At 51.0% G+C, this 10,644-nt stretch overlaps 1 protein-coding gene and 1 non-coding gene across 2 annotated transcripts; one reads left to right on the top strand and one right to left on the bottom strand.

Moving 5' to 3' along the window:
- Nucleotides 1–8,336: 8,336 nt before the first annotated feature.
- Nucleotides 8,337–8,445, top strand: LOC144714358 (small nucleolar RNA R71). Its single transcript, XR_013584338.1, has one exon. It is a non-coding gene; the product is annotated as a small nucleolar RNA R71 (small nucleolar RNA).
- Nucleotides 8,446–9,040: 595 nt separating this feature from the next.
- On the bottom strand, nt 9,041–9,658 carry LOC144705478 (uncharacterized). The gene has a single exon (XM_078578213.1). The coding sequence runs from the start codon at nt 9,656–9,658 to the stop codon at nt 9,041–9,043; it is 618 nt and encodes a 205-aa protein (XP_078434339.1).
- Nucleotides 9,659–10,644: the final 986 nt, after the last annotated feature.

Raw genomic sequence — 10,644 nt, 5'->3', positions numbered from 1 at the left:
ACGCCGAAGGCCGTGCGGCGAGCAGAGGGTCACGCGGCATGCTGTACCAGTCAACTTGCGACCGGGAGACTGGACGAGCGGCTGCAATGCGGGGCATGCGGGGAGTAGGCCCAGAAGTGGCGGGCGACGAGCTCCGACAGCGATGGTGCCCTGGGAACCCACGAGCGGCGTCATGCTAGGTCGGACGGGGATCGCTCGACGGTAGCAGGTACACCGTGAGGTTGGACGACAGTAGTTCCGGCCGGCGGCCCCGGGAGCGACGGCGACGGTTGGTGCAGCCGATGGGAGTCGAAGGAGGGCGGCGTGGCGCAGGATTGTCGCTCGATGGTGGGCAGGACAATGGCACCGAGCGGCGGCGAAGGCCGTGCAGCGGCGGTGAGACCAGTGCGGCAGTGGCGAGATCCAAGCGGAGGCGGGGAGATCGGCGAGGACGGCGGTGAGGTCGGCGAGGACGGCGGTGAGGTCGGCGCGATAGCGGGGCGTTCTTCTCTCTCTCTCTCCCTTTCTTCTCTTCTTCTTCTTCCCCTTCCTCCTACTTCTTCTTCTTCTTCTTCTTCTTCTTCTTCTTCTTCCTTCTTCTCCCTCCTCTCACGTACATGACTCTTCAAATTCCATGTTAAACTTCCAAAATTCAAGAGTAGTCTTTGGGGGGAGGATGACATGGGCCCCCCATTGAACAAAAAAAAACAAAATAAAATAGGGAAAATAAAAGGCCTGTGAAGGCCCACTAGGGTGCTTGGAGGGGAAGGAATCCTCATATGGGTTCTTCCCCTCCTTACAAAGACAAACAAAGGAAAATAGAGATAAAGGAAAATGATGACGAGATAGTGAACGCTCCGGAGGTGGCGTGTCATCACGTCGAGTATCTGAATCCGGGGTCGCGCGTCGATGCAGGGGCTCATCTTGTCGGCTCGACGTGTCATCATCGATGACAGTGCTGGCTCCTCGCATGATGAATTGGCGGTGTCGGACGGTTCCGTGCCATCAACCCTCCCGGGGTGGGAAGGACTCGACTCCGGCGAGTCAGGGTGGATGAACGGCACTAGTAGAAGTAGATCTGGCCGAAGACGCTGGAGATCCTGCTCTGAAATCCACGTGTCGTCTGCGCAAGTCCGTCCCACCCAACGCACCAGGAACCTCCTCGATATCCCCTCACCCGCATGGTCAATTACCTCCTGCAGTACACAATCGATTGCCTCGTGCCTATCGGGTGAAGCAATTGGGGGAGTGGTCGCGGGAAACTCACTCACGCTGATGGGGTCTAGAGAGGCTGGGTCTAGGGGGTGAGAAGGGGCCCGATACGGAGCTAGGTCCGCCACATTGAATGTTGAGCCTATTCCCCAAGTGGGGGGAATCTCGACGACATATGCGTTGTCGCCCACTCTTCGGAGGATCGGGAACGGGCTGGCACTACGAGCATGCAGCTTCGTAGCCATCCCGGGAGAGTACCTCTCCGGCCTAAGTCTGACCATTACTAAGTCCCCCACGTCAAATGCTCTTGATTGGCGATGCAAGTCGGCGGCTTGCTTGTACAATGCATTTTGTTGCGTGATCCTATCATGAATGCGATGATGTAATGCAAAAATATGCTGGGCAAATGCAAGACTGTCTTCGGAAACCCTAACATGCGGATCAATGGGAGCTAGGTCTAAAGGTCGACGGGGTGCCTGGTCGTAGGCGATCTCGAATGGGCTCAACCCAGTGGTAAGGTTCACCAATGAGTTGTATGCGAACTCAGCGCGTGGTATGATAAGATCCCACAACGCGAGATGTTCGCCAACTAGGGAACGGAGTAGGTTGCCCAAACTCCGATTGACTACCTCCGTTTGACCGTCGGTCTGCGGATGGTAGGCCGTCGAGAATTTGAGCTTCGTGCCCAAAAGGCTCCACAAGGTCCTCCAAAAGTAGCTTGTGAAGCGTACGTCACGATCGGACACGATCGAGGATGGCAGGCCGTGAAGGCGCACAATCTCCCGGAAGAAGAGTTGAGTGACCTTCACGGCGTCCAAAGTCTTCGCACAAGGCACAAAGTGGGCCATCTTGGAGAACCTATCCACGACTACCTTGATGGAGTCGTGGTGCCTCGCGGTGCGAGGCAATCCTGATGCCGGACGTCGTCTCAACGGCGTCCGACCGTCACCAAGGGTACGAACTCGGTGTCGTATCACTAACTAATCGATTTACGTCCACGACGTCAACCGATGGATATGCGGAGAACAGAAATGCATGTATGACGATAACGAGGATGATGGTCCGACTATGGTACGTGCAATGCGCCGACAAGCTATGAGAGCCAATCCGGAGCGGGGACCGGGTCGCCTAGCTAGGTTGAACCAGCCCTCCAAGTCGTCCGAGGCGGGTCGAGGGCGCGCACGCCGTCGAATGGGGTAACTCCCACTGGATTGCTCACACGCGTCGGGGCGTCCCGACTCGTACCGGACAGGTAAGACGCTCGTCTTTGTTTCGTCGTACTCTATATCTGTCTCACTCACCTATCTAACCCGAGCGCGGTGGAGGCAATACGAAAGAATACTGAAGGAAATAAATGACGTAAAGGGGCGAGTGAAGCAGAGTACCTTCGCCGCAGCAGGATCTTCGTACCAACTGGTTCGGAGGAGAGGGTTGTCGGGGCGCGGAGGTTGACTGGTGCGGAGGCGGCGGCGTCGGTTGGAGCGAACGGAACCCCAGCGTCGCGCGGATCACGCGGGCGGGCACGCGTCGCGAGGACGGTGGCACAAGGCCAGGCGCATAAGGCACCGTGAGCACGGCCGGCGCTGCAGACGGCGCTCGATGCACCGCGCAGCGCTGTTGCCGCAGCGCCGCTGGTGTCGCACAGCACACCAGCGGCGCAGCTGGCGGCGGTGCTAGGACAAGGCGGCGCCGGCGGCGAGGACGCACGGCGGCAGCGCGCGCAGCGCGGCGGCGCTGGCGGCGGCAGCGGCGGCGCGCGCGGCGCGGCGGCGGCGGCGCGCGGGCGCGCGCTGCGGCGCGGGCGGCGTGGCGCGCGGCGCGCGGCGCGGCGCGCGGCGCGCGCGGCGGCGCGCGCGGCGCGGCGCGCAGCGGCGCGGCGCGCGGCGGCGCGCGTGGCGCGCGGGCGCGCGCGGGGCGGCGCGGCGGCGGGCGCGCGCGTCGGCGCGGGCGGCGGCGGGCGCGGGCGGCGCGTCGGCGCGCGGTGGCGCGCGCGGCGGCGGGCGGCGATGCGCGCGCGGGCGCTCTCTTCCTCCTTCCTCTCCCTTCCTTCTTCTTCCCTTTCCTTCCTCTCCCTTCTCTTCTTCCTCTCTTCTTCTTCTTCTTTCTTTCTTCTCTTCTTCTCCACGACCTGACCCTTCTTTCTCAAAGTGCAATTCTTCAAAAATTAGGTCAAGGTGAGGGAAGCGCCCACCTCTTCCCCTTATATATGGGTGAGATGGCCCTTCCTTAGTCCAATAACACAAAAGAAAAAGGAGAGGAAATATGCAAGAAAATAGGAAACGGGCTTGTCAGGCCCAACATAAAAGAAAAAGGGGGAAAAGGGTTCCGCCTATGGGCCCTTCCCCCGCTACACGACAATACGAATAAAGGAAAAAACTATAAGATAAAGTAACCGACTGTAACGGTGTGCTCCGGTGGTCGGCGTCCGCGTCATGCCGAGTAACGGAATGCGGGATCCCGTGTTGCTGCGGTGGCTCGTCGTGGTGGCTGGACTCGTCTCGGTGGCGAGCTGGGTAGTGCCGGCTCCTCGGGTGCTGAGTCGGGGAAGTCCTGCTGCTCCTCTTCTGCTGGCTCGATGACGACCGGTGGTGACGCGCCATCACCATCTAGTTTTCAATTTCCCTGGGAAGAGTTTCAACCTAGAGTTGTAAAGCCATACTTTCTGGTTTTCTACAAAGACTCTTCTCCTTAAGCTTTTATCATGAAACATTTTCATTTTGTCCTTGTAAATTCTCGAATTTTCATAAGCCTCATTTCGTAATTCTTCCAATTCATTCAACTGAAGAAGTCTATGTTTGCCGGCTTTATCTAGTTCCAGATTGAGCTTTCTAATAGCCCAAAGGGCTTTGTGTTCTAGCTCAAGAGGTAGGTGGCATGCCTTCCCAAAAATAAGTCTAAATGGGGGCATGCCTAGAGGGGTTTTGTGGGCTGTCCTATAGGCCCATAATGCCTCGTCTAGCTTCCTAGACCAATCTTTACCTTCAGGATGCACTATTTTTCTCAAGATTTTCTTGACTTCTCTATTGCACAATTCGACTTGGCCATTGGCTTGAGAGTGATAGGGGGTTGTGACTCGATGATGGACACCAAACTTCTTAAGGAGCTTCCTAAAGTTGTAATTTGTAAAATGGGAACCTCCATCGCTAATGATGGCTCGTGGGCATCCATATCTATAGAAAATATTTTTCTCAATAAAATTGGTCACTACCTTACTGTCATTGGTTTTAGAGGGAATGGCTTCTACCCATTTGGAGACATAATCGACAGCCATCAAGATATACTCATATCCATGAGAGTTAGGAAAAGGACCCATAAAATCAATTCCCCATAGATCGAAAATTTCTACTTCTAGGATGGGTTGTAAGGGCATTCTATCCTTCTTGTTCATATTGATGGAGGCTTGGCATGCTAAACAGGTATTGTAAAATTTTTGGGCGTCTTGAAATAAGGTAGGCCAAAAGAAACCCGATTCGACAATTTTATGTGCTGTTACCTTCGCTGAGTAGTGTCCTCCTCCGGGCTTTGCATGACAGAATCCCAAAATGCTTCGTTGCTCGTTCTCGGGGACGCACCGCCTCAAGACTTGGTCTTGCCCTTGGTGAAACAGCTCCGGATCTTCCCAGAAATAAAATCTTGCATCTTTCAGCAGTTTCTTTCTCTCGTGGGATGTCCAACCTGTAGGAATTTTTCCTGCAACAAGAAAATTGACAATATGCGCGTACCAAGGAACCAATGTTCCTTGTGCGGTTAGGACGTGTTCATCAGGAAATGCATCATTTATTAGTTCAAGTTGGGCGCCTATGATTCGGGAGAGGTGATCGGCTACTACATTCTCACACCCTCTCTTATCCTTGATTTCCAAATCAAACTCCTGTAATAAAAGCACCCATCTAATAAGCGTAGGTTTGGCCTCTTTCTTTGTTAACAAATATCTAATAGCTGCATGATCAGAAAAAATAGTAATCTTACTACCTAGTAAATAAGACCTAAACTTTTCTAATGCAAAAATAATAGCTAACAGCTCCTTCTCGGTGGTGGTATAATTCAGTTGTGCGTCGACTAAGGTTCTACTGGCGTAGTAGATGACCACGGGTTTATTGTCAATTCGTTGACCTAACACTGCACCTACTGCAAAATCAGAAGCATCGCACATTAGTTCAAAAGGAAGGGTCCAATCGGGCCCTTGCAAGATAGGCGCATTTACTAAAGCTTCTTTCAATTTATCAAATGCATTTTTAGCTTCTAGTGTTAGTTCAAAATCATTGTTCTTAGACGATAAAAGATTTGTGAGAGGTTTAGAAATTTTATCAAAGTCGAGAATAAAACGTCTATAGAAACCCGCATGGCCGAGGAAACCCCTAAGGGTTTTTAGGTTGGTTGGAGGTGGAAGGCCCTGGATGATTTCGATCTTGGCCTTGTCCACTTCCAATCCACGGTTGCTTACCATGTGGCCCAGCACTACTCCCTCCTGCACCATGAAATGAGTTTTTTCCCAACTTAGGACAAGGTTTGACTCAATCCACCTCTTTAATACTTTGGTGAGGCTTAGGAGGCAGTTTTCAAAGGTAGATCCAAATACAGAAAAATTGTCCATAAAGATTTCTAAACACTCTCCCACCAAATCGAAGAAGAGTGCATTCATACATCGCTGAAATGTGGCGGGAGCATTACATAGCCCGAAGGGCATACGCCTAAAGGCGTATGTCCCTATAGGACTCGTGAAGGTCGTCTTCTCTTGGTCATCTGGATGAATATTCACTTGGTTGTATCCTGAATAACCATCTAGAAAACAGAAATATTGTTGCCCCGACAGTTTTTCTAGTATTTGATCCATGAAGGGTAGTGGGTAATGATCTTTCTTGGTCGCTTTGTTTAATTTCCTATAGTCAATGCACACCCTCCATCCCGTGGTTAATCTCTTCTACACCTCCTCCCCTTTTTCATTCACTTCTACTGTCACTCCAGACTTCTTTGGAACCATGTGTACGGGACTCACCCACCTACTATCGGAGATAGCGTATATAATTCCTGCATTTAACCACTTTAAAATCTCTTTCTCAAGGACTTCTCTCATGTAAGGGTTGAGCCTTCTTTGATGCTCTCTACAAGGTCTAGATTCCTCTTCCAAAAAAATCCTATGTTCACATATTGAAGATGGAATTCCTCTAATATCATCAAACGTCCAACCTATGGCATTATTATGCTCTCTAAGTACCTTGAGCAAGTCTCTTTCCTGTTTAGGAGTTAGTGATGAAGAAATGATCATAGGTAGGGTTTTCTTCTCATCTAGATATGCATATTTGAGGGATGAGGGTAAAGGTTTTAGTTCTAGGCCTACCTCCACTGAAGGGGAGTCCATGATCTCTTCATCTAGCTCTCTACCCTCCACATGTGAGACATATTCCTTTATCACTTCCTCCTCTCCTTCATCTTCTGTACACAGTTTTAATTCTTCATTGCTTCCTAAGGGGCACTTCATCATTTTTGATATGTCAATTTGAACTCTCTCTTTCCCAATCTTAAATTCTACAGTCCCCTTCTCCCAATCCATAATTGTTTTCGCCGTGACTAAGAATGGTCTTCCTAAGATTATAGGAGCTAAACTAATGTTCCCCGATATCTTCACATCAGTCACTATAAAATCTACAGGTATTTCACAGTTCTCTACAGTGATCATGACATCAGTTAACCTTCCCTCAGGTTGCCTAACAGTTCCGTCAGCTAGGAGTAAGTCCATATGTATTTCCTCCAACTCTCCAAACCCACACTCCTCGTATAAGGCTCTTGGAATGATACTTATGCTTGCTCCCGTATCTAATAAAACCTTAGAAAATGTGTTTCCTCCTATTTCACATGTAATGAAAGGGGCTCCGGGATCTCTCATTTTGATAGGGATGGCATTCAAAATGCTAGAGGCATTCTCAGAAAGTTTAATTACTTCCCTAGGCTTCCTAGTGGTGCAAGCATCCTTAAGGTATTTCTTTAGGGAGGGTGCACACCTAAGCATGTCTTCTACAGTAACAGTCATGGTGGCTCTTTTAAAATTCTCTAATAACCTATGTTCATAATCAAGGACAGGTTTTTTTCTATTCAAAGCTGAAGGGTAAGGAACATCTTGCCCACTTGTAGAAGGTAGAGGTTCTTCCGCGTAGGGAAGATCCTCTCCTTCTTCCTCTCTTGGCTCATTCCCCTTCCTAGAATTCTCTCAAGAATTCTGATAAGGGTCCTGAAGTTCCTTTCCATTTCTCAACTTTGAGATTGCCAGAACTTCAGGATCTTCTCCATTCATCTCATCATGAGTGGAGTGTTGCACATGATGTAAGTTGCATGGGTTAATTACAGGTTTCGTGGGAAATTTATAAGATGTGCAAGGGAGTTCTGTAATTATAACTTGGTGTTCAGAAGGTGCAGGCCTAAAGCTCTCCAACAGCTTCCTCATTTGTTCCTGGGATTCCAACATCTGCTTCGTTTGAAATTCCATCATGACCTGCATCCGCATCTCCATCTCCGCTCGCAACTTTTGGTTTTGCTTCTCTATCATATCTGAAATGACGGGGGTGAATGTAGAAAAATCAGGTTGGTTGTGAGAGGGAACTTGATACTGCTGCTGGGGCCTGGACTGGAACTGCTGTCTTTGTTGGAATGGAGGTTGAGCTGCCGGCTTACTCCCTTGGTGGAAGGTCTCTCCATTTGGAAAATTCGGCCTCTTTTGCCCTGCCCATGGTTGCTGCAGTTGGTTGAAGGCTTTCACCTCTTCTTCCATGGCTTGGCAGGCTCCGTCTTCATGTTCCCTGCTGAAACAGAGAGAGCAAATTTTGGCCTTAACGATGGGGGGGTTACCTAGAAAGACATTCCTCAAGGTGGAGGTGAGCTCCTCCAACTTCTGGTTGGTCTCCCTTAAGCATGCTTGCAGCTCCCCCTCCTTGGCATTAACTTGCAGCACTCCTGCCCTCTTGGGCTGCAGATTTCTTCCATTTTGATTTGCTCCAATTTCCTGCAAATCAGTTTCTGCAACTCTCTCCAAAATGTCAAAAACTTCATCCTCATATGCCGTGTAAAATGTTCCACCGGTGGCTAGATTCACCTTGTTCTTCATGAAATCCGAGAGAGATTCATAAAAAATTTGGGCTAATTGGCATTGTTCAATTCCATGATGAGGGCATTTCCTCAACAGATCATTGAACCTCTCCCATGATTCACTAAAAGCATCTCCCTCGTGGGGGTGGAAATTATGGATTTCTCTTCTATAAAAATTAGTTTGGAGAGAGGGTAAAATTTCTGCAGAAATTTTCCTTGCATCTCATCCCAAGTACTAAAAGTAATTCCTAAATTACGATACCAGGAAAATGCTTTATCTTTTAATGTCAATGGAAAATATTTCATTTTAAGCATTTCTGTAGATAATCCTAGAATGTTTTGGGAGGAACATCTAATATGAAAGTCATCTAGGAATTCTAGAGGGTTTTGTGCAGGTAATCCGTTAAATTCAGGTAAAGAATGTATCAAAGCATTATCATACCTGAATAAAATACCCTCACCTATGTTCAGATTTACATCCGTTTGTCGCAGGCTTCCGGAGGGTGTCGACCTGTCCAGCATGGTTCTCCTCCTCTCCTGCTGATGGTGTCTTTCTTCTGCCATAGTTTCCTGCTGAATTTCTGGTTCTGTGACTGTAGATTCTGGAGTCGCGTCGCGTGCAATGTTCTCTATAGACTTTTCACCAGCCTTTGAACGTGTCACTACCATAGAACTTCAGCAGAGAGTTAGAAAGACAATAAGCTGAGGATTTCAAGTCCTACAGCTTTAAGATAATGAGTAAAGAATAACTGAAAAGACAGAAAAGAATCTACTACTGTAATACCGAGCTCCGGGTCCAAGTGGTGCGTGACGGGGCTGCCGAGGTCGTGGATGATGCCGGTCGAGGAGCAGGTAGGGCAGTGGCGGCGAGGCTCTCCGTGCTGAACTCGTTGCTTTCAACGAGGCTATACGCTAGGTCGACCGTAGCCGGGTTTTGCTCCAAGACTCGGGTGCCTAAGTCCTGTCGTAACCCGTGAATAAAGAAAGCGATCTGGATTTGTGGACTATCCACAAATTTGCATCGCATTCTGTACTCCTCGAACTCTACGATGTACTCGGAGACCTTGCGTTTTCCTTGACGCAAGTTCATCCAGCATAGCATCAGATGCGTCATGTACAGCTTAGGGACGTACTTGTCTGTAAGCTTACGTGACATCTCGGCCCACGTGAAAGGTGGACCATGTCGCTGACGTGCGGCTTCCTTCTCATTTTTCCAGAATATCTTGGCCTGACCTCCAAGCCGTGCCTCGGCGTACTCAACGCAAAGATCGTCATCCATCTTGTACCACTGGAAATAACTCTCCATGTCGGATTCCCAATCAGTGTAATCCTTCGGGTTCCGGGATCCGTCGAAAATAGGGACTTCCAAGCGGACGCTCTTCTGTATCATCGCCTGGTGTGCCTCACGTCGTCGTTCATGCTCATCGTCGTAACGACGGGCAGGAGGATGGTGTGGTGCGCCTCGGGGATGATCATAGTCATGGTGCTCCTCATAACGGTAGTCGACACGTCGGGGTGGGACATGTCGGTGCTGCCTCCCATCGGGGTACTCGTCACGGTAGTGGTGTCTCAGAGGAGACGCATATCGTGGATGGTATCCCTCATCCTGATGATGCGGGTGATCAGGATATCGGGGATATCGATGATAATCATCCGGATACGGGTCTCGTCGAGGTAGTGGGTCGTACTCGGGAGCGTGCCTCGATAGGGCTCGGGGGGGAGCTGGGGCATCCCGGTAACGATCCGGCACATGGACGGGTGCGGTACTATGGTGCGGTGGGTAGGCGGAGCTACCACCGTAAGTGGCGGCGTCCGGGTGTCGGACGGGTGGGGGATCCTGCGGACTATCCAGGCGGGAGGAGTAATGAGGTGCATTACGCACCGGAATGCGGTTGGGGTTGTCGGCCCCAACGACTCGAGGATCGTGCTGCTGCCTGCCACGGCCTCCTACGGGATAGGTGCGCCTATCCTGAGGGTAGGGGCAATCATCATAGTGTCGGATGAATCGTCTCTCATCCCGTAGCGGGGAGCGGCGTCGGTCGCTGCGGTGATCATCATACTCCCGGTTTGGGCTTCTCCGGCGGTCTTCACGGTGGTGATCCCTAGGTGGGGACCGTCGGCGGTCCCTTCGTTCCTCCGGGTAGGCTTAGGCAGTCGGTGGCGCCTCGGGATAACGCGGCGGCTGCTCCTGGACGAGAGGGTCCCTCATGGGGGCCTTGCCCGGTCGTTGGGTCACCTCACGGGCCATTGGCCCGTCATAATGATCAGTCGCCGTGACCCTACGGGTAGGGACAGCGGCAGAGGAATGCCGGTCTTCGGAAGGTCGGTTCGCCGCGGACGCCTGTTCAACTCCATCGATCGAGTCCCGAGGGGCAG

The sequence above is a fragment of the Wolffia australiana genome, chromosome 1 (assembly GCF_029677425.1).
Source record: "Wolffia australiana isolate 7733 chromosome 1, ASM2967742v1".
NCBI lineage: Eukaryota > Viridiplantae > Streptophyta > Magnoliopsida > Alismatales > Araceae > Wolffia > Wolffia australiana.
Note: the sequence above shows the minus strand (reverse complement) of the source record. Positions and strands in the feature narration are given on the sequence as shown.

Coding starts and splice junctions, on each gene's coding strand:
- LOC144705478 (XM_078578213.1), bottom strand. CDS start 9,658: ATGATACAGAAGAGCGTCCGCTTGGAAGTCCCTATTTTCGACGGATCC.